Source organism: Podarcis melisellensis, assembly GCF_964234715.1.
Source record: "Podarcis melisellensis genome assembly, chromosome: 3".
NCBI classification, from domain to species: Eukaryota; Metazoa; Chordata; class Lepidosauria; order Squamata; family Lacertidae; genus Podarcis; species Podarcis melisellensis.
The window spans coordinates 45194749-45219420 of record NC_138530.1 but is presented as its reverse complement, the minus strand read 5'-3'; the positions used below and the strand labels follow the sequence as shown (position 1 = coordinate 45219420).

Below are 24672 nucleotides of genomic sequence, written 5' to 3'. Positions count from 1 at the left end.
AGTGTGCATTTATTTCCTAGCAGATGCTTGTATTAATGCAGTGATGTGATTCAGTGAATAAAAAGGCATATGACCTGAATTAAAGCCCAAACTTCTCAGTGGAGGCACTTAAGATGGAAGCAACCATGCCCTCTCAGGATTGTTAGGAAGAGTGAACAGAGTATACAATATATAGCATTTTCCACATTTTAAAATGTTACAAAAAGTTCATTTGTATTAGGCTTGTATTATATCACCACTGTCATGTTTATTTGCGGATTCTGCAAATATTTATTTGTGCACCTACATTTAGTTCAATCTCTAATGACGACTGTTGTTCACTACAGATAGGTAGCCATGTTGGTCTGCCATAGTCAAAACAAAAAAATTCCTTCCAGGTATCTGAAGAAGTGTTCATGCACACGAAAGCTCATACCAAGAACTAACTTAGTTGGTCTTTAAGGTGCTACTGGAAGGAATTTTTTTGTTGTTCACTGATAAAGGTTAGTTATACTATATTTAAATGCCTACCGGTAATTTACTATTTTATAAATTGACTCTAGTGACTAAGATAAACTTTATACAGGTCTTGATGACTAAGATAAACTTTATACAGGTCCTGAAGTAAGGTTTGAAGGACCCAGTTTTGATATTGTGGTTGACGATAGCTAACAGATGCATTCATGATGAACCACCTGGCTGTTTCACTCCTCCTCCCTGGTGCATGGAGGACTCAAACCACAACCCCTTGTTCAGAATTATATCCAAAACAAGGCTATGGTTTGATTTCCTCAAACTATGATTGGTAAAGTAAGAACAAACCTTGGCTTTGTTTGTTTGGAGCAAAACAGTCCTTCATTCAGACATTACTCTAAACCAGGGATTGTGGGTTGATTCTTCCACATACTAGTAAGAAGGATTGTGGGTGTCTTCTGATTTCTAATTTGTGTACTTAACAAAATATTCTTTATACAATTTCAGAATTTTAAAAGGGAAGAACAAAATTTTGTTGTGCAGAATGAAATCAACAACATGTCTTTCCTTATTACTGATACAAAGTCCAAGATGTCTAAGGTATATAAAACTACAGAAGTTGTATGGAATTTTCTCAACATATACTGACCAATCCCCTTTTTGCTTTAAGTTGTTGCAGCAAAAACAATTTTGGAATTAATAATCTTTTACATTTCATATACATTCTTTATACCATTACCATATTTTCTAAGAATACTTGGTTTACAGATGAATAAGAATTTTGGATTGGTATAGGTTGGAAGCAAACTCCTCTAGTTTGGAACGTGTTTTTCCATTTGTTTCTTTATTTTACAAAATGTATAGACTGCTTGATAGTAATAAAACCTCTAAGCGATTAATAACCAAGTCCAGCTTTCTCCAAATTACACATTTGCTCATAATGCTCATCTGCTTTTTACTCGCAAGTGTGGCAAATATTGAAAACTTGCCAGACTACTCATGTTTATGATGGAGTAGTGTAGGATTTATGGTGATAATCTTCATGGTTGCTTGTTGCTTCTTGTTGCTTCCTTTGTTTCCATCATCTTTTTAAAACAAATGCTTGAATGATAAAAAATTAGTCCAGATTCCATTTAGAGTCTTGGTTTTTGTTGTGTGTGATAATCTTTCCTCCTGTGCCCCTTTTTGGGGGGTCAACTATATTGAATAGATTACTGTTTTCGTATTTTAGTTCATGGAGCGTTGTATCCAATGGAATGGACACTAGACAGGAACAAAGACTCATGGGAAGTAGGCTGGACTCCCTCAGTTTTTCCTTCTGTCTAGATTCAGACAGTTCATTCCTCTCAGCTGTCCTGGCTCAGTTAAGTTTTTTACTAGTTTCTGAAGCCCCCCTTTTCTTTAGATTTCCCTTATCCTTTCTTTCAAAGTTCTCTTTTTGGTGTTAATCACTTTGGCATGCAGAGTGTCAGAGTTTTCAGCCCTTTCTACACCTAAACATCTTTGTATTTTCCACAAGGATAAGATGGTGCTATGTTCAGACCATTCCTTCCTTTTGAAAGTGCTATCTAGGTTCCACGTCCAACAAGAACTGATTCTCCCAACTTTCTGTCCACATCCAAAACATCCTAAGGAGCAAGCCTGGCACTCCCTGGACGTGCACAGAGCTCTCAAAGTCTACCTATATTGTACAAAATCCTTCCAAAATACTGACTCTATATTTGTTTCCTTTCACTCGTCTATCCAAAGCAACCTTAGCAAGATGGATTAGGGCCTGTATTTTCTTGCCTTATCATTCCCTTAAATTACCCCATCCATCTCACATTTTGGCGCATGTTGACATTTGTAGGGCAGCCACCTGGTTGGCATCTTCCACCTTTACTAGACATTACAAATTGGACCAGCTGTCCTCAGCTCAGGCAGTCTTTGGTCCTACAGTGCTCCAACAGGTATTATAGTCAGTGTATTGCAGAAATGGGACCTGCCTGAATTGGTGACTCCGCTGTGGTATGTCCCATTCCATTGGATATGACGCCCCATAAACTAAAAATAACTGGTCTTACCTGAAGTATAGTTTTGAGAGTGGGGCATTGTATCCAATGGACCCAACCCTAGGGTGCTCTGCTATACAGTGTTTGGAGGAATATGGCCTAACCTGAGTGCTAGTTTGTCACGTTCCTTGTGTTGTGTTTCCTTGCCTTTCAGATACTTAGCAATTTAGAGATTTTATTATAGAAATTTCCAGAAGGGGGAAGTAGGCAGATATTTTTTTTCTCATTATGGACTCTGTCAGTACTTGGCTTGGCAAATCCAGAAAACTGAGGGAGTCCAGCCTACTTCCCACAAGTTTTTGCTCCTGTCTAGTGTCTCACAACAGGGTGAACATCCATTCCATTCCATTGGATACGATGCCCCACTCTCAAAACTACACTTAAGGTAAGACCAGTTGTTCTTTTTACAACCTGAAAATGGATTTCTTCTTATATATTGCAGGCAGCTGTTTCTGATCAGGAAAGGAAAAAAATGAAGCGGAAAGGTGATCGTTATTCAACACAGACTTCCCTTATTGTGGCAGCTTTAAAAAGACTTCTGCCTGTTGGGCTAAATATTTGTGCCCCTGGTGACCAAGAACTAATTGCACTGGCAAAAAACAGATTAAGTATGGTAGGTTAACTATATAGATCTGTTTTTCTATCTAGGTTGGTAGAGAGGTGGTGTGTTCCCTCTTACTTGTCCTATATGTTTTTCAATACCTGCCATTCTTCAGAATGATTTCTATAGGTAAAATGCTTTATCCTGTGAGGTATGTTTGGCATATGTGGTTTCTTATTTCTCTCAGATTTCTCTGCAGTGCCCACAACTAGATTGTGTCATCTTTAACCCCCCCCTGCCTCATTTTCTTTAAGCTTCTGTCCATTTCCAAGCACAACTTCCTCTCCTTTCTGGGCTGATTTACCTGAAAGAAAGTCCCTTTGTACTCAGTGTAGCTTCTCAGTGAGTAGTAGTGCATGACCGAGGAAGCCCCAAGTCCATCGTCTCTCCCTACTTTTCAACTTTGCTTGCTTCTTGCTTTCAGGTGTGTTGGTAGCTGCCACATTTCCCAGTAGCACGGGGCACCTGCATGCAAGAGGCAAGGTTGCAGCAAAGGGGTGCAGGAAGTTCCTTTGCACTGAATGGGGCTTACTTATGGGAAGGAGCCAGTGGTGAATCAGCCATGCCCCATCACAGCCGCGTCACTCACTCACCCACTTCATAAATTGACCATATAAAAATGATGTGGTTTTACCATCACTAAACAGGATTTGGGTACTGCAGACAGGATGCATGGAGCTGCGATCACTTTTTTATATATGTAGGGCTGCACTGCAAAGTTTAATGAAGCAGACAGGGATATGAAACAAATAACACAGTTTTCAACTAGGCCGCCTTTAATGGTTCCTCATCATCCTGGGAAAAAAGTGACAAGTGGGGTGCCGCAAGGTTTTCTTCTGGGGCTTTTGTTGTTTGCCATCTTTATAAATGACTTGGATGAGTGAGAACTGGATCCCCCCCCCAAGTATTCTTTTTAAATGTTTTGCAAAAGCACTGGAGGTCTTCTGCACACCATACTCAAAGGAAACACATGCACAACTACAGTTGTTTCCACAGTTAACAGGGCAATTGCCACCCACACCTAAGGCAGATATTAGTAACAGAATAAACTAGAATCTAATATACCATATACTGTCTTACCACCACCATTCAGAATATAATCTGTTCTGTTTTGACTACTGGCAAATATGATTAACTTGCAGATCTGTTATATAGCATTTTCAGAACTGCATGCTTGTAACAAAATGAACCTATTGATAATATGTATATTTTCTTGGCAGAAAGACACAGAAGATGAAGTTCGAGATATTATACGTAATAACCTTCACTTACAGGGCAAGGTAATTTTAAAGTGTTGCATCTTGGTCCCCCTTGCATCTTCTGTATGGTGTTCATGATACCATCTGTGTAGTTGAGTTTTTTGTTTTGTTTTAAAAAGAGTCAAATATCTCATGCTTTGCCCTGTGTTTCATAGGAACTAACACTCCTTTGTGTAGCTGTTTTAATGGCCTTTTAGGTTAAAGCACATAGTTTAGGAATATCCAGTTTAGTTTTCTACTTATAGAGTGTACTCACAGATTACTTCTGCTTTGCTCCTTCCCTAATGTTAGAAGGAGCAACAAATCACTGTCCTTGACTTGGTGTTACTTGTGAACCAGAGATTGTGATGGTTGCACTCAAACAGACTTTGGCTTCACATTGTGGTTTGTTTGGAGTAGCATGCTACTGGCTTAGTGGCAATTAACCTTTGCAATGTTTCACTCATCTGCCGGAAGCACTTTTGTGTGGCAACAGCTCTTTGAAGCAGCTGTAATATGTAAGAGTTGCTTACCATGTATATTGCACCCTCAACTGGAAAGTTTCTATGACACTACAGTGGTACCTCGGGTTACAGACGCTTCAGGTTACAGACTCCGCTAACCCAGAAATAGTACCTCGGATTAAGAACTTTGCTTCAGGATGAGAACAGAAATTGTGCTCCGGCGGCGCAGCAGGAGGCGCCATTAGCTTCAGGTGGTGCTTCAGGTTAAGAACAGTTTCAGGTTAAGAACGGACCTCCGGAACGAATTAAGTACTTAACCGGAGGTACCACTGTACTGCATTTTTTTGGGAGCAACTGGCCCTTGCGCAGGAACTCTGCAATCTACATGATGGATGGAGAGCTCTTTTATTTTAATGCCTCCACATCGTGCTACTGCCTTGCAGAACCATTTCTGAATCACTGTAATATACAATAGACATATTTTAATATGATTCTTAGATATGTCTTAAAAGCCATCTTGGTATTAGGCAGTATATAAATTAATGAATAATCCTAATATACATGCACAGTCACCCACCCACCACTTTTTGCTTCAAAGCTCCTCAGAGCAGTGAACAATATATAAATATGAAAGGAATATACAATAAAAGAACAATATATCATATTGTATATCTGGAAGGCTAATTATCCTGCAGCAGTTGGAACTGTTAAGCTACTGAAAAGTTCTGCCTTTGAGCTAATGGAGATATTGGCTGCTTGGTATCTGCATGACAATGATGGGGAGTAGATTAGAGGCATGGTTGGGGGAAATAGTGTATTTTATGTTTGCAAGCTTATGTACAAGAGAGTAACCTACGTGCTGCTTGATCATTCAACCCATGCCTACACCAAATCTCTTCTTTCTGTGACAATTAAGTTGTAGCCTCATTTATGCAAGCATCTGGCTCTTATCTGTTATTTGCTGTTCACTTGCCACTTTGCGGGTGGCGCTGTGGGTTAAACCACAGAGCCTAGGACTTGCCGATCAGAAGGTCAGCGGTTCAAATCCCCACAGCTCCCTCGGCCAATAAAGCGAGATGAGTGCTGCAACCCCAGAGTTGGCCATGATTGGACTTAATGGTCAGGGGTGCTTTTTTTTTTTTTGCCACTTCTTGCATCGTGTGTGGTCCTATGAATGTTTATTCAGAACTAAGCCCTGCTGTATTCAGTAAGCTAGACACTCCTGCTTTGAAATAGTACTGGCCTAATTTAAGAAGTTTTATAATGCTATTTATGATCAGCCCTTAACCAAGGGACCACTGAAACTCATTAACTATCATGCTACCATGGTAGACTAGAAAGTCAAAACAGCTTTTTTATCCCCTTTGAGAAGGGTGGGGAACCTGTGGTTCTCCAGATGTTGTTGAATTCAAAGTCTCATTAGCCCCAGCCAACATGAACAGTGGTTAGGAATGATGGGAGTTGTCATTCAACAACATCTGGAGGTAGGGATGGATGGACTGGTCCAGTTCATGTCAGCTTTGCACTTGTCCACCCCGTTTCCACATTAATCTGCAGTGCATGTGTGCCTATCTGTATTTAAATATGTATTTTAACTGAGATTTCTAAAAATATATTCTAAAATATGCATTTTTAAACATTTCAGTACATTTTTGAGCCAATAACTCTATCACAAAATTTGGAAAAGTGTGAAATCCGAAGGGATAGCTACATTTTGGTCCATGTATTAGTCTTGGAGGTGTGAATTATATAAATTCCCCCCTGCTGTAGGTTGTATCTTGCTACTTGATTATTTGCCCAGCATTAGTAATTCTGGAGGAAAAGATGGGGTAACTTGACAAACCCACATAGGCTAGTTCTGGTTAGAAGAATGGATTATAATGGTCCTAGCAAGTTGATACTTATTTTTAATGCTTACATTCTTCATAAAATCCCTTCTTCCTGCAGCTTGAAGATCCCGCCATTAGGTGGCAGGTTGCTCTTTACAAAGATCTACCAAACCGGACTGAAGTTACTTCAGATCCAGAGAAGACGGTGGAAAGGGTCCTGGATATAGCTAGTGTACTTTTTCATCTGGAACAGGTTAGATATTTTAATTTTCTTAAAGTGTATTTTAAAAAGGCACTCAACTACGGCTTTCAAATATACTTTTTGTAGCATTGTGACAATTTGGGAATCTGGGATTCCTACTACAATAGTACAGTATGGAGAAAATATTATGGACACAGGAATCTATTTTGTTCAGAATGTGTATTTTACAGAAAAACAACTCAGAAGCGCATACATAAGTATTTTTAATACAGAGCTCCACAGTATTTGCTGGGATAACTCAATGATTTTCTTTAGCTTTCATTTAAAACTTCCATGCTGTCCATGAGTAGGACATTAACAATTTAATGTCACATACCACCACAAATCCCCATGACAGGGTGAGCGCCCGTTGCTTGGTCCCTGCTCCTGCCAACCTAGAAGTTCGAAAGCACGTCAAAGTGCAAGTAGATAAATAGGGACCGCTCCAGTGGGAAGGTAAACGGCGTTTTCATGTGCTGCTCTGGTTCGCCAGAAGTGGCTTAGTCATGCTGGCCACATGACCCGGAAGCTGTACGCCAGCTCCCTTGGCCAATAAAGCGAGATGAGTGCCGCAACCCCAGAGTCGGTCACGACTGGACCAAATGGTCAGGGGTCCCTTTACCTTACCACCAGAGTAAAGTCAACATGATTTATGGTAATCCTCCCAGTTAGACTGGTTTTCCAGTTATATTTTGAAACATCCCACTGACACAATAATAGAGCTTCCCTCCCATGCCAATTAGCAGCTTTGGAGTTGTTCATGAGACTACACAGTGCAGGAGGAAATGTTACTGAGATCCTGATTGGGTCTCAAAATGACTGCTGTGTACACTTTTAAAAATATTCACACAGTTCCAGGTGACATGTTTGACTTTGTGTGTTGTTTGGCCCTAAAGCAAAAGCCATCAAGTCTTAATGTTTTCCACTTTTCTCCAAAGCTATATGTGACATAAAGTACATTGTTTTGGTCTTTCATTTTTTGCTTCATCTATTACTTTACTTTTTATTATTACTTCCAGAAATTCCCTAGTCGGGGCAGAAAGTTTTTCAAAAGGGGAAGTATGGAGTGTCTTTTCATATTGCTAATTATGTTAGCTTTACCTATTAATAGTTTTATTTACCCATGAATATATTTTTGTCTTTTAACTTATATTTTAAATCACATTTTTAAATGCCCATTCTCATAACATGCTTGTTCCACATTTGTTTATTCTGCACTGAGGGTTGTTTTGTAATACACAATTGTAATACACAGTTACCTCCAAAGGGTGCTTTGATTTCTTTGCCTGACTAATTATGTTTCCGTATTCACAGTATAATCCTTATGTCTTTCCCTCCCATGGTAATTAGGTAAATTTGTCTCTTTTATCAGAGATCTGTTCTTTAATTTAAAAGTGACCTCACCAGCATGTGATTTGAAGTACTAACTTTTGATTAACTATAAAAACCAATATTGTTTCCCAAGTAAATCTGTGGTGACCAATGTATGCAACATTTGTAACCTTCTTTATATTTTATGTTTTAGCTAATTCTGTTTAACTCCAATTAACATTAATTTTTTTTTAATGGTCTTGATCTTTCTTACAAAATAAACAAGTATGCCACGGGTAGTTTAAATGTTTTCTGAACTATTATTTATTTTTCAAATCAGAAGTGGGGAAGTTAAAAAGAAAAGCTTTTCCCCTGCTAGTCCCTTCATCTACCACCACTACTAGAAGTAGTAAGCTATATTCCAGATAACTTTAAGCATATCCAAAATCTTCCATGTTTCCTGTGGAATATCTGCTTTGTTTTCCTTTGGACAGCAGACTTGCATGCTGTATTACAAATGACTTCTGAAATCTAATATTTTAAAGCAGTTTACTGTGGGGCAACAGGGGAGCAGTTGTTCAAGAAACATATTTTCAAAGACTTGCTAGAGGCATAATTTTCTAGATTGTGGCCATAATATTCTGGCAAAGGTTTGAATGGGGATGACCAGAACCTTTTAAAAAGGTTTTCATTTTGCCATTTATATAACATTTGGCTATTGCATCTATTGCATATATGTGCATTTGGTTATTGTACATACTATGCAAATTATATGCATAGTACTGCATATAATATTTTTTACATTTTAAAAACCAGTAGAGCAAGATGTCCTAACTGGGGATCATTTTTTTTTGGGGGGGGCACTGTGTTCTAGGCTTAGGGCATTTTAGATGAACCAATAAGAAGCTAACACTATACTTCAGCATACTAATTTTGGCCTGCAACTGCTACGAGGTTTTAATTAAAAAACAACAATAAAGCAACAGTCTAGAAGAGGTGTCTGATTTCTATTTTCTGTTTCCTTGTGCGCTACAGGTTGAGCATCCTCAGAGATCAAAAAAAGCAGTATGGCATAAACTTCTATCCAAACAGAGAAAAAGAGCGGTGGTAGCTTGCTTCAGAATGGCACCACTATATAATCTTCCACGGTGCGTGTGATCATGAAGATTTGTGTATATTATATTGCTGTCCACCTAGGTATATAGCTAACTAGGAGGGGAGGGGTGAATGAGGGAATACAATTGAACAAGGAACTAAGATGGTTAACTTTAAAAATGCCTAGCAGGTTGGCTATACACTTCCTTTAAAAATTATTGTGGCTGATCAGAGCAATCATAGCGGCTCCCAGTCAGGCTCTGCAAGCCTTATTGGCTTCTCTGCTTGTACTTTGCTAAAAGAAACATAATAATAATAATAATAATAATAATAATAATAATAATAATAATAATAATTTTTAGTTGAACCCTGCCCTCCCCGGCCAGAGCTGGGCTCAGAGCGGCTAACATCATACAAATAACACAGTATACATAAAATCAGGCACCAGTTAATTAAAATAAATCTTAAAATTAATCCAGACACATTAAAATCTGGACAAATGGAAGTTATCAGGTTAAGACTGAGAGTGGTTAATACTTGCTAGGACCAACTGTTTTCACTGATCATATAAGGACCTGTGAAGAGGCTGGGAGGCCCCCTTCATGCTTGTTCTTATACAAAGGAAAATAGGTCAGACTGCACTCTGGCCAAAGGCCTGGCAGAACAGCTCTGTCTTGCAGGCCCTGCAGAAAGATGTCAAATCCCACAGGACCCTAGTCTTTTGTGGGAGTGTGTTCCACCAGGCTGGGACCACGGCCGAAAACGCCCCAGCTTTGGTCGAGGCCAGTCATTTCCCTAGGGCCCGGGATCTTCAGAGTGTTGTTGTTTGCAGACTGTAAGGTCCTCCCTGGGGCATACCAGAGGAGGCAGTCCCATAGGTATGAGGGTCCTAGGCCGTATAGGGCTTTAAAGGTTAAAAAGCAGCACCTTAAACCTGATCCTATACTCCACCAGGAGCCAGTGCAGCTGGTATAGCACTGGGTGGATGTGATCCTGTGGTGAGGACCATGTAAAGAGTCTCGCCGCGGCATTCTGCACCTGCTGGAGTTTCTGGGTCAGTTTCAAGGGCAGCCCCACGTAGAGTACAGGCTTCTTACTTTATTTACTGATTTAGACAATGTATATAATGTTTAATCACAATACTCTCTAAGCAGTGTACAATGTAATGCAATGAGAATGAAAACTATAACATCAGAATTCAGTTTCAAAATTGGATCACATTCCACAAAACATGAAACACACACATCTATCTATCATCTATCTATCTATCTATCTATCTATCTATCTATCTATCTATCTATCATCTATCTATCTATCTATCTATCATCTATCTATCATCTATCTATCATCTATCTATATCTATCTATCTATCTATCTATCTATCATCATCTATCATCTATCATCTATCTATCTATCATCTATCTATCTATCTATCTATCTATCTATCTATCATCTATCTATCTATCATCTATCTATCTATCTATCTATCTATCTATCTATCTATCTATCTATCATCTATCTATCTATCATCTATATCTATCTATCTATCTATCTATCTATCTATCTATCTATCTATCTATCATCTATCATCTATTTATCTATTTAATCTTCTTATAGTCAAGACTTTATAGAAGGGCGGAAAGGTGACATGTAGTTTCAGATCATGCTTATAGAATGTTAATAGTCAGTGAATCCTCATATAATATCCAGTTAATTCATAATAAGCTTTAAGGAATGAACAAAGACCTTTTTTAAAAAAATTGTTCACCAGTTGTAGTTATTTATTTTGCTTATTTGGTATGTTCGAAATTTAGACTAATATGGAATGGCCATATACACATACACACACACACCACTTTCCCTTTTCCTTTTCAGGCATCGAGCTGTCAATCTCTTTCTTCAAGGATATGACAAGTCGTGGGTGGAAACAGAAGACCACTACTTTGAAGACACACTGATAGAAGATTTAGCAGTATGTTTGCAGTTCATGGTATTTAAAACCTTTTGTTGATGTTGAGGGCAATTGCTGTGCACAGCATGGCAGTTCCAAAAGGTGGCAACGTCAGGGAATATGCCACCGATTGCTGGAAGCAAAAGGAGGGGAGACTGTTCTTGTGCTCTGGTCTTACTTGCTGGCTTCCTGCAGACATCTGCTTGGCCACTGTGAAACAGGGTGCTAGATTTGTTGGGCCATTGGCCTGATCAACCATATTCTTAGGATAGGGAGAAAAATAGACCTTTCCCAGTCCCTAAATCTAGGGCACATTGAAACTCCTGGATCAAGTGGAAACAGGAAAGCAGGCAAGAGGGAGCCCTGCAAAGGAACTTTGAACAGCTGGACTAAAATACCTGCTTCAGCAAGTAAGATCCAGAGAGGCAGGAAACTGGAGGCAGTGAAGGAAATGTGGGGGAAGATAATGTAGTCAGATCCCCAGTTCCATGTTTGGAGCTGCGATGAGCAAGCAGTAATGTGATTTTCAGATAAAAGTGATTTCAACAAGACATGAGACTGTGGTTATTTCTTTTATGGACATCAGTTGGCATTAGAAATTCTTTAGCCAATGTGATTAAGTTTAGACTCTCAAGAGACCATAGCAAAGCCATTTAAAAAACCTATTGGCGACTCTTGTGCAGAGGGACTCACAGGTTCTTGTAGCTAGCAGACGGTGTAACATGCTATTTTAAAACATAGTTTCAGTGCTTTTTTCTGGGGGGATGCAGGGGTACACAACGCATACCCCTAAACATTTTGTGGATCTAAGTTTGGCCTCATTGAGGGGCAGTATTTCAATATGAGTAGGAAAATGAGAGTATCCCTAAACATTTTTTAAAGAAAAAAAGACACTGCATAGTTTGATGTGTTTTTTTTAGTCAAGAGCTTTGACATAATATTTGGGAAAGGGGAAAGTCTTTGGACAACTGAGTTCTGATCCACACATTAGTCTGAGGCATGTGGATTAGTTCAGCTCATATTGAAAAGAACAAATTCCTCAAGCATCCCTCATTTAAGCCCAATTATATGGAAGTAAATTTGATGGCATATGAATAAGACTTCTACATAAACACATTTACAAGTTATCAAATATTTAAAATCTTGATTTTTTCATATTTTTTAATAGAAACCTGGAGAAGAACCACCAGAAGAAGATGAATGTATTAAGAGAGTTGATCCTTTGCACCAGCTTATTTTACTGTTCAGTCGAACAGCATTAACTGAAAAATGGTGAGAGTGATGGGAGAGGGAGGATATTTATGATTTTTCATTAATTGCTTTCTCTCCAGATCTGCATTTTTAGTTCACTTGGAAATAGTAATGGGCTAAATGTAAATAAATTAGGGCCAGTTCATAGAATTGTATTATTGTACTAAATCAATATTGGAGTAGACCCAATGAAATCACTGGACTAGCCATGATCCATTGATTTCAGCGGGTGTGCTCTGAGTATGTCTTGGTTGGATATAACACAGTGTTTTAATTGTTCTTCAGTTATTTCCCTCCTAGGATTTTAAATGGGATTGTGAAGTATAAATACCAATTAATTTTGAATTCATCCATCTCTCTCTTTTTTTAAAAAAATACTCATCACTAAAAGAGAAAAGGCTATAGCTATTTCAACTAAAATGTTTTAGCTAAAGTTGAGCAAAGTTGAATTTTGAAAGATGTTGATGTCTTTTCTTCTGTTACTGAAGTACAAGCACAAAACAATTACTAACTGAATATTTTACGATTGTCCTTAGGACCTTGTTTGTTTATATTTCATTTGCTGAAAACCATATTCTAGGAGAACAGGCAAAATAATGTGAGGGAATTTTTTATTTGTTTGCCACTTTTCAGTAACAGCAACAAACACCTCTCACCCCACCAAAATACACTAAACAATAGTGAATCTGTTAAGAGTCTGTTAAGCAGTCTCAGCTTCTGCAGCTAGAGTCAGTCAGGGCCCTGTCTTGCCAGGCCAGACGAAAACAGGACTCACGGCCAAGGTGGCTTGCCACCATAGAACTAGCTATAGACACAGCAAAACATCAGAAGCCTTGTCAAAGTTGGACAATGATCTGTTTGGCCTGCACCACTAGGAGTAACTGCTACCTGATGTCATGTTGAGCACCCTTCATGGGTATGTAACAATTGTCTCTTTTATGATAAACAGTAACCACTTATTCTTTATTTTATTACACTACAGTAAACTGGAAGAAGATTATCTTTATATGGCATATGCTGATATAATGGCAAAGGTATTTTCTTCATTTTTTTCATCTCTAGTTGCGGTGTCAAGTTTTGTAAATGTTTGACTATAAATGCAAACCTTGTTGACTCGCAATGCTTACCTTAAAAAGCATTCCCCATATGATTCCCCATATCCTTTTCTAACTCAGGTTTTAATCTGACTCATCCCACCCACCATTTACTGGTTACAGTAGCAGGTTGGGAGGGATAAGTGTCTTTCACTCCAATGTTTGCAATATGCTAGGAGCTTTGAGAAATGTAATTTTCCCAGGGCATCTGAAAGCCACAGGCAGGTAAAGGGCTAAAAGGAAATGGTATTTGGAGGGTCTTGGGGTAGGGATCAGACTCTGTTATGCAGCTGGTATAATTTCTTTGAGTAAGATATATCTGTTGGCTGAGTTCAGTTAAAAACTGAGCCCAAGGTAGTTTGCTTATCACTATAAACACACACAAGCACTGTAAAAGACCCAGTTGTTGAGTACTGTACAATGGGGATTCTCTTTCTTTTTCTTCCCACTGCTCCAAGGGGTTGGGGACTCTCCAGAGCATATTACATGAAACATAGAAGACTTCAGGGAAGAAAATGGGAAGGGGCAAACCATTTAGTGCAGGGAAGTCCACTTGTGTGACTTTGGGCTTTGCACAGTATGTACTTAGCACATTTTTTAAGTGGGAGATTTTTGTCAGTAAAACAAGAGAATTTGAATTTATAAGTTCGTTTGTAAGTATGGTGTTCTTTTCACGTGGTTTCAGAGCTGCCATGAAGAAGATGATGATAATGAAGAGGAAGTCAAGAGTTTTGAAGTAAGATTGTTATTACTGTTTACATCTTATGTTTTATATTGTACATTATTTCATAACATCTAACTAGCATTTTTTGGTTCATGGTTTTCTATATTTAATGATCTTTAGACATAGCAAAACTATCCTTCCATTTTATCTGTTTGAATACCACACCACTAAAAGCAAAATCTAATTATCAGATTTTACACTGCTTTCAAAATACACTAGTGAGGGCTTTGATGGGAATGTTGTTCCACATTTAAAATGTAGCCATTTGGAAAATATTCTTTGCAAAAGTTGTAAGTAGACAAAACACAGTGCCCTTGCTCTCCAAATGCATACAAGCAATCTTAAAACATGATCCTAGAGATTGTAGCTTGATATTAGGTAGAAGATGTACCATCTTGTCCGTTAGATGCAGTATGTAAAATGTTTTCTAGGCCAAGATCAGCACATAGAATAGTGCTCAAAAGGCAAGAGAAGATCAGTGAAGATGTAGCTGCACAGTTGCAGTCTGTTTCCAGTATCTTCCTTCCTGTAAGTGCCCATTATGAGGTGTGTTGCTGTAATCTGCATAATCCAAAAGCTCCAAGTACCAGCAAAGGTAGTTGCTTGTAGATTTTATTACTAAAGTTAGGCCCCTTCAAGTTCTATGAAGTTTTCAGTTGGAAGGACAGGATTTGGCTTTCCTTACAAAACCCTCCTGTTGCTTCAACTTTCTTCTGCCACCCCAAAATAAAGTGAATTTCCCTTCTATCTTTTGTGGAGGGTGAATGTTCCCTCTATTCCTGTGGATAGAAAGATGCTGGAAAAGGTAGCTAGGAGAGGTGGTCCTTGCAAGACATTTTGTACCCAATATCAAAACACATGAAGGATGATTGAAATGTGAACGGTGCTTGCATCTCATATCAGTCCCATTCTTCTCTCTTTAAATAAATATGCATAGGGACCCTACTGCTTTACATTTGTTTTAAGCAGGAATGGAGGTGATGTACAAAGGGATATGCCACTCACATATTTTGTACTTTGGTGTTCATGCCCAAGTACAGAGTTTCACAGGAATTGTTCCTTGGTGTTCTCATAAGAAGTAACATCCTCATGACTTCACTGCAATGTTTCCAAGAAAGTGGCTGGTTTAGGAGAACTTCAAGGCTAAGAATTGCCTGTTCTTCTAAAGTCTCTGAGCTCACCATTATTTTGGTCTGGTTTCAGCAGCAGTCACCTCTTCTACATCAGTACTCCATTATGGCAAGATAATTAATAGAGAGTCAGAGCCCTAGGCTGAAGAGGTGTCACTCACTATCATACTAATGACCCTGGATTCTACATTTCTGCAATATATTTTCCAGATAATCCTATCTACATGCTGAATAGGAGCAACTGGCAAGACACAACCAAACCCTGTGGGATTTTACTCACCACAATCCTCTAGGATTTCCTTGCCACTTAGCAATTTTTTTGTTCCTGTTTAATTTGTCTTCGCCTCTACATGATTATATGTCTCTATTCATTATCAGTGTATAATTTCATAGATTAACCAGGTTATTGTCAGCCAACAATCAAAATCAATGTGTTTCTCAAGACTCAACTGGTGTAATATCCTATCTTGCACACAGAAGGGTAGAGATAAATTATTTTAGGGGGCAACAATCTTCTTGATATGCTTTATCATTGAAACACTATTTTTTTTTAAAAAAAGAACTTGGGTAGTTTTCTCATGCAAACTTGAGAGATGTGTCAGTGTGATAAGTCAAAAACTACAATTAACCGAGTTATTAAAAATCTAAGGGATATTGTTATCTCACATGTTAGAGATACGGAAGATATTATTTACATCCAATAAAGGTCCTGGAGGTAGATATGTTGCAAGTGTTAGTATGTGGGTTTTTTAAGAAAAAAAATTTCCTACCTGCATCAAGAACATTCATGAAGCATTTTTGTTTTGATATGTAAAAGTATTTAGTGATGTATATAGTCTACAGCACATGTGATAATGGCCATTAATTGAAATTAAATATAGTAAAAAGTATTATTTATTTAACTGAAAATAAAGAGATCAGATTGCACAGTTCCCACCTCCTAAATGCTCATATTCAGGGGCTTCCCACATATATATATATATATATATAAGATCAACGGAATGTTCTTAGGCACTCAGTAAGGAATCTGTTTGTTCATGGGTCATTCTCCTTCATAGAAGACAACATGCAAGCAGCTCTTGGAATGTTGCCCAATGGATATGGTGGACATATACTTAAAAATAAATAAATGCTGACCACTATCAGAAAGTGATTATATGTGCTGATTTGTGCACTGTTAGATTTTTTAGGTAAATGTAGGAGGAAAGCTTTTTGTGTTCCTCTTTCTTCATCAGTAAAATGGAAATAGTTCACAGAGACTGTGAAAAACACATTAAATATTGTTTGGATGTAGAGCTGTTGTTTTTTGTCGTCTCCCTCTCCCTGTCTTTTCCCATCATCCTTGTTCGCGATTACTAATCATTGTTGTCCATGAACTACATTTGTTTGTTTTTGTTAACTAGTTTATTTCAGTCTTTTATATGTCTGTGATAAATCTTAGTAAAAATTTCACATATTTTAAAGTACTTTTTGCAGAATATATTTCTAGAGTATTCTAGCAAGATGCATCCAGCAGAATTATGGTTGAATGAAAGAAACTGCCAGTGACCAAGAAAAGGGAAAAAAGTTGATTAATCAGCTTCCCTATCTGTCACTGTGCACATTTGGAAGTCATTAATGCTATTGTTAGGAAAATTTTAATATGTCATTCTAATTTTGAAAAGAAAAGTTGTTGTGTAGAGGAAAAGGACTAACTGAATAACTGCATAAAGTAGATTCAGACTTTTCTTCCTTGTTTTAGTTGTTCTGTTTTAAGTTGCCTACAGAGTCGTGGAAGCAAGGGATAGTTCTTTTATGAAATATATATTTGGTTGATCAGTTATCATTGGAGTACTTTGGACACTTTTTTCTTATTGCTATTTCACTTCTTATCCTCGCCTTTCCCTAAGGTCACAGGATCCCAACGCAGCAAGGTAAAATAATGTGTGTGTATTTATGTGGGTCTAATTTTGTGGTATTTAGTTTTGTTAGACCCAACATCTTGGACAAGCTCTCTAATGATGCTTTCATACATTTCTGAATCTTTTCAGTTCCAAGAGTGACACATGCTCTTTTTTAAAAAAATTAATTCAGTGCTTTCTACAGTTTCTGTTGTAAGAATTAGAATAATAAACTATATTAGGTATGCCATACAAAAACCCCATGGCAAATGAAGCAACTTTTCATTTATTTTCTGTCATCTTCAAAATATAGTTTGTGGACTAAGTACTCTTGACCACAGTGCAATTTATGATTGTGAAAGCTGAACAGAGACTGATCAATAAGAGACTATTTCCATTTCTAATTGATAGCAGTCTATTTGGTTATTTATTGGGATTAAAATATTACTTGGCATCATGTGTGTCAGAGAATGTACTGATAATTTGCTGTATAACGACCTTATGTTACTATTTATCCTGGCGTACTGTGCCATAGTCGATGCAACAATATACTAGGGTAAACAATGAAATACAGAGTCTTGTCTGAAAACTGATTATAAAATGTTTAATTTTACTTTATAAATAGTGGCAGACTTTTGAAAAAGTTTGACTTCAAATTTTATATTTCTAATAAAAGAAGACTTTTGGACAAGAACCCATTCTTGTTTCCAGGCCAGCAAACAGGTCAAAGTGAGAAATATCCTGCACTCATATATTAACTCAATGTAAGCCATGCAAACTGCTGTCTCCTAAAGGTAAAGGTCAAGGGACCCCTGACCATTAGGTCCAGTCGTGGCCAACTCGGGGGTTGTGGCACTCATTTCGCTTTATTGGCCGAGGGAGCCGGCGTACAGCTTCCGGGTCATGTGGCCAGCATGACTAAGCCGCTTCTGGCGAACCAGAGCAGTGCATGGAAACGCCGTTTATCTTCCCGCTGGAGCGGTACCTATTTATCTACTTGCACTTTGACGTGCTTTCAAACTGCTAGATTGGCAGGAGCAGGGACCGAGCAATGGGAGCTCAATCCGTCGCGGGGATTCAAACCGCCGACCTTCTGATCGGCAAGCCCTAGGCTCTGTGGTTTAACCCAGAGTGCCACCCGCGTTGTACAAGTCTCCTAGTCCTTGACAAATGACAGTGATGTTAATGAACTGTCAACATATTATCAGAAGCACTGTTCAAAGAGATACTGCCATTTCTATTGAACTCATCAGTCTTCAGCATTGACAATCCCTTTATCTGACAGATGTTTCAGTATTTGAAGTCCCTCTTTGTATTAGTCATGATTAGTCTTTTTGCCTCTAATCCTGTCCGCATATAATACACCGTAGTCTTCATATTTACCCTCAGTAGGTTAGGAAAATTAACCTCACTAATTCTTTTCATCCTATACTAAAGAACCTAAGGTATTGGTTGTTATGTCCATTTCAAAGGATTGGATAGTAAATGTTAAACCTTAGGCTGTAATTCAGGATTGCTATATTCACTTCTCTTGGTTGGCATCTCATTGTTTTACAAATTTTGTGAGATAGAGGGTTTTAAAGCATTTACCTTGATCAATAAATGCTGACTGTTCAACAATCCCACTAAATGGCTTAGTCTCTTCAACTCAAACCTTGAAGCATTTTCATTCACACTCCTGTGAATGGATAGATGAGCTTATTTCTTTTAATAATCTCTTTCACAAGAAGACAGTTACACATATAGCACATCCTCCAGTGTCTTCACCATAGAGTGATGAATTCCTCAGGTTTTTTTTTATAAGGCTCATACCACATAACAGCAACCTGTTCCTCATAACTCACATATTGAAACACTCCGCTTGGATCAATTAATGGTCTGGGAGCATTCACGGCTATAGCAATACTGAAGCTAACAGTTGTGGACTCTTCAGTTCTGTCATGTGACCTGTCAACCCAGCGTAGAACAGTATTTTAAGGGCTCGCTTTCCCTGTGCTAGGCTTAGGCAGAGCATCAGCAGCCTCACTACTGAATGGTGTGTGGATCTGGTACAACTCTGTTGGCTTAATTTACACTGTCTTGCTTTATGCTAGGTTATTTTGCATAGGATTACTAATTTATATATAGTCAAATCCTACCAATTACTGCCACATTATATTGTTACTGGCAACCCCAATCACTGCCAAGCCATGCATGGGATTCCAGGGGTCTTGACCCTCAGCTAGGATCTGTGCTTCTTTGAAGACGTGGCAGAGGCTGTCGTAGCTCTAAGAAATATACTTTATTCACATGGTTACTCCTGAGTTTAGATGGAGTTGGGATTTTACAGCATGGTCTCAAAAGGGACTTGTTCACCACAGGATTCCAGCACTGGAGTCCAAGGCATCTCGCCCAGCTTGCCTGCAGCCAGCCTGCCCAAGGTGGATCTCTCTGTGTTCTCCCTTCTTCCCAGCACACATTGCTGAAGACACACTTTCCCCATCACCCCTCTCACACGCCATATTACCTTGGCAACCTTTGTCTTCCCAGGCCCAAGTATTCCTCATATTAACACCTCTATCCCAGATGAGGCATTGGAGGAAACTTTCCCTGTATTTTCCCACTGGCCTGCAACCTTACCTTCAATACTCCAAATAGTCAAAATCCTGTCATTTATTAATGTCTAGGGTTTAGGGCCCCCTCCACCCAAACTATAACACCACATTAATACTTGAGGGTGGTTCAACTAGCTCTCCTTTGATGTCCCTTCATTTCACTTACAATACTACAATACTTCAATAATTTCCCATTATCGCTTTTATGTGCATCTAACGAATTCTCTTAATATTCTGTGACTAGGATCCAACAATGGCTTTTCACTTGCCTGTGATAGTCCTTTTTTGAAGTCGTTTTTTCTAGTGGAAGAGTACAACCCTGATTGATTCACTGTGGTGCTGATACATTGTTCGGTTTACGGTTGCTTGAGACTTCCCGAAACAGCTGCAATATGTTTTTGTGTGCATGTCAGTTTAGATAGATCATTTTTAATTCAGCTGAGTGCAACTGCAGCATTATTAGGCTGTAAAAAGATATAACAACATTTATTTGCATGATACACTCTATTTGTTACGGTACTTGACAATTGGCACAAACCATTTGCTTTCAATACTTGTTTCCCTGGGCAAAACTTCATAGCATATTTTCCAAGTTACTTTGCTTATCAAATTCAAATTCAAATTTATTTACGGCTATTAGCCCATAAAGTTTGCTTATCTATAGTATTCCATATCTGTAATACAGTGCACCCTCAACTTATGCAAGGGTTATGTTCTTTGCACAAAATCAGAACTCCTGAACCACCTTTGCTTTCCAAGATCTCACAAGTTGGGGGCTGTCTGAGATCTCATGAGATGGCTCTGAGAAGATTATGCAGATGGTATGTAAGGTGGAGGGTATGCTTTCTGCTGCGAGAAAACTGTTTGTGGAAAGAGCCTTTAAGCCCTTTGCCTTACTTAGTGGGCTCTGGGATGTGAGATCTTGGTTTTTCTGGGTCTCAGCTGAAACTGGGTCCCTTTAGATTTGCCACTGCAATTCCCATGTTGGTAGTGGCTTCTCTCTCTCCTTTAAAAACTGTTTAAGGGCTGCTAGCACTGGCTTTGGTTGAAGAAGCTACCCTGTTTCCTCCTCAGAATGCCTCTGCAATGATTCCTGGACACACTAGACACATTCTGATGGCATTCTGTAGAGGAAAAATAGTGGAACAGTGTGTGTGTGTGTGTGTGTGTGTGTGTGTGAGAGAGAGAGAGAGAGAGAGAGAGAGAGAGAGAGAGAGAGAGAAGGCACTACCACTACCATGGTAAGCGACCCAACAAAATGGAGGGGTTTTGTGGATCCAGAAAATCCAGATGATCCAGCAACCTCAGTGATAGGGTTGCCACTGTCTTAAAGTTTCAGTCATTTCATCTGCTTGTAGGTGAAAGGATAAAATTTCATTCCTAACACATTACTTTTAGCATAGTACCTGTGATGTAAACATTCTGGGATTCTGAAATAAATTCTTCTGGAATTTCTTGACTATTAACATCTTACGTAAATGTGGTTCAATTTGCCGTGGGTCTGAATCATAACTTCACTATTTACTATTATGGATAAATAAAAAAAAAAACTCTACTACATTCATTGGTTTAAAACAATGGTTTAAAACAATATCACAAAGTAATTGCTTCAAACGGTGCTTTCACATTTTGTTTTAAAGCTTTTGTTCTAAAGCAGCTGGAGATGAACTTATTTTAATGGAAGTTGGGAGTCTGGGGCTGCCGCCACCCCATACCTCACTCTCTCAGTGATCTTGCATGCATCTCTCCAGAACATGTGCAACTTCCTAACTGTTGAGCCGTTATACACATAACTATTTGTGAAATTAATCTATAATAACACATTTAATAGTGTTGTTTCAAGTGGGAGAAGACATTCAGCAGGAACAAGATTGTATTACATTTGTCACATACCTGTATATTTGTGTTCTGTGTTAAAGTATGCGACAATTCTTTTCTTCAAATCACTTTCTTTTTGTGTTCTGAATTGTCATCCCCCACCCTCTTTCCAAGCTGATTTATTTTCCTGCCTCTTCACAAATAAAATGGATTTGTATAGGCTCAATTGCTCTTTAAAGGGAAAAATTAGATAGTGATCTCTAATAACTTTTTGGATTTTGTTCTCACTGCTACTACCACTTGCTATTGGAAATGACTTTCCTGGTGAAATAATACAAAATTACTGCCACTCAACTCTCCTTCAGCTGAAAGGGGAGAGCCCTCATGCTAATGTGTTGTTGTTATTGTTTCTAAAATGATGACAAAAATGGATAAGTGATTTTTTTCTGTGGAATGGAAAGAAAAAGATGGTTGGGTCTAAAAAAAAAGAAATGTAGAAAAAATATTCAAAAGATTTTTGAGTCAAAATATTGTATTGCAGCTTCATTGAAACGGTGTTGTTGTCATGTCTTGGTTGTGTGTGTCTTTGTTTTTGTTTCTACCCTCATAGGAAGAGGTTTAAACAAAAATGCAAACTTTTCAAACTCCAGTGGCCGCAATGGGATGCAGCGCTGCCATATATTCCACTTTTCCTAATCTGTGCTTTATTTAGATTTCTTATAACACTTGAGAACTTTCAGCCATAGGAAGAGAATAATATAGTTATGCATTTTATTTTCACATTATGATTACAGAGCAGCAGCAGCAAATGTAAGAATTCTCTGGTAACAAAATAACTGACACAGTCCATTCATCATCGTGTTTAGTTGAAAATAAAGTTTACTGTTGTTCATTCCCGATCAAGTGTGCATAAAATTAGAACTTTTGAGTTAAGGATTTCCCTCTTTAACTGTTATTAAATACATTTTCTCCCCCACCTAAATATTTGGATTTTTGATGTTGAATATCCAGAGTTTTAAATTGTTTAAGCCTCTTCTGTCTTCCAGTGTCTACTTTTTTCTTTCTTTTTGCTTTTGTTTATGGTAGCAAAACTGACTACATCTGCTGCAACTGCTTTTAGGTCCTGCATAATGTGGCGGTTTTTGATGTTATATGACTTAATAGTGCCATGCTCCATTAGCCTGGACCTTTGGATGGATTCCCAGTTATAGGGCTCTATGCAACTTCAACTTTTCACTATAATTCTAAATTTTCCAGCATTCTCCCATTTATTACATGAAAGCTGAAAGCTAAAAGCTATCTAGATTTAGCTCTGCCTTCTTGCTTTTGAGTTATTATCCTTTTTAGAGTTTGAGATTTATTCAAAGTAAAGATCAGTCAATGCCCATCCATCTATAGCACATCAAAATTGTAAAATTTAAAGGTGAACCAAAGCTTACCCTCTTATGTCACCTTACTTGAAATTGACACATCTCCCTAAATTTTGCATCTTCTAAAATAGTCACTGAATATATAACATATTCTTTTATCATATTGCGTGAGTTGGAATTGTAAGAGAGATGAACTGAACTTTAATAAGAGACTCAAACTAGATAATATTGTAACATAATGTGAAAATTGCAGCACCAGAATAGTACAAAACAACATTTTTGAGACAAGACAATATACAAACTCAGGTATATGAATTCCAGCCTAATTATTTCCAGTTGAGACAATTCTTCACTGAAAAACCTGGCACTAAATTTCTACCATACGAAAAAAAGAGCAAGGAGATCGGAAGTCTGTAAAAGAGATGTTGGATATACAGTATTGCATATACTGTATTAGACTAAAGTTGCTATAGAGCTCATACCTACATAAAAGGTACAAATGTGAACTTAAGTTAAATGGCTGGGATTTATGTTTAGGAAAAAGAAATGGAAAAGCAAAAGCTCCTGTACCAGCAAGCAAGACTGCATGATCGAGGAGCTGCTGAAATGGTCCTTCAGACAATTAGTGCCAGTAAAGGTAAAGGCTTTAAAATTGTATATGTATATGCTATATCTGTTGAAGATTTTAATTTAACATTCTGTTCCATCTTGCTCCTATCAGAAAGGTCAACATTTGTTTTCTGTTCCCAAATATTCCTGGCCAGAAGTGTGTATGTATACAAAGGTGTGGAAGGTATTCTCTTGAGCCAGAAGGAGACATAGGTGTCAAAAATAGGGCCGACCTTCACTTAATATCAGCACTGGAGCTGAGAGAGAGGCAGCACATGAGGCTACTGCCTGCAGCCCATGCTGGTCCTCATAAGCTGTTTCTGGTGCCACTGATGGAATCAGAAGAGGTGATGACTTCAAGGTGTAGGCAGGAGCCCTGCAGGTGGGTGGGTGGGTGGGTGGCATTGTCTCTGCTCTCAAGGCAAATTTGCTGCTCCTTGCTCCACAATACCTAGGAAGCAAAATCGCATGTGTCTCTGGTCTCCAGGCAGCCTCCAGATCTTCTCAGCTTAGAGCTTAGTTAGAGGCATTGAGTGAGGATTTAATTTCTTCACTTAAAGTGACAGCTACAAGCATCCATCTCTCTTCCTTGAGATGACCGGCTCATGAATCTCTCGGACTGGGTGTAGATTTGGGGAATACAAGTAGGAGGGAGACCCCTGTCGTTCTGCTTCTCTGAGGTGTTTGAAGTCAAAATTAAAAGTGACATCAATTGCCTGGTTGCAGCTAATTTGTTAACTTAAAAGCAGCCACAGGAGAATGCCCGAACAGCCTTAGGCAGGGCAGACTTTGGTCTTTCAAATTTCAGTGGCGTCCTGTGCGAGGCCAACATTCAGTGGTCTCCTGCCTCTCGCCTTCTGTTCTGCTCAGTTCACTACATCATAGTTGTAATGCCGTGCAGCACCTCCTAGGCTTAGCACCAGTCACACTGCCCTAAATCCGCCTCTGCCACAGGACTATAACAACTC

The 24672-nt window shown here is 38.5% G+C and overlaps 1 protein-coding gene across 12 annotated transcripts in view; it reads left to right on the top strand.

Annotated features, from left to right (window-relative positions):
• Positions 1 to 24672, top strand: part of RYR2 (ryanodine receptor 2) — a 240254-nt gene that overhangs the window by 177561 nt on the left and 38021 nt on the right. For 8 of the 12 annotated variants that reach the window (XM_081905768.1, XM_081905767.1, XM_081905764.1 and 5 more), the window contains 11 exons: positions 961 to 1053; positions 2947 to 3117; positions 4326 to 4385; positions 6755 to 6889; positions 9224 to 9336; positions 11159 to 11255; positions 12403 to 12506; positions 13468 to 13519; positions 14265 to 14315; positions 17323 to 17346; positions 23633 to 23732. In XM_081905768.1, the coding sequence (XP_081761894.1) occupies positions 961 to 1053; positions 2947 to 3117; positions 4326 to 4385; positions 6755 to 6889; positions 9224 to 9336; positions 11159 to 11255; positions 12403 to 12506; positions 13468 to 13519; positions 14265 to 14315; positions 17323 to 17346; positions 23633 to 23732 (1000 nt within the window). The remainder of the gene's footprint in view (positions 1 to 960; positions 1054 to 2946; positions 3118 to 4325; positions 4386 to 6754; positions 6890 to 9223; positions 9337 to 11158; positions 11256 to 12402; positions 12507 to 13467; positions 13520 to 14264; positions 14316 to 17322; positions 17347 to 23632; positions 23733 to 24672) is intronic. The other 4 variants (XM_081905766.1, XM_081905763.1, XM_081905761.1 and 1 more) reach the window with 1 other exon arrangement.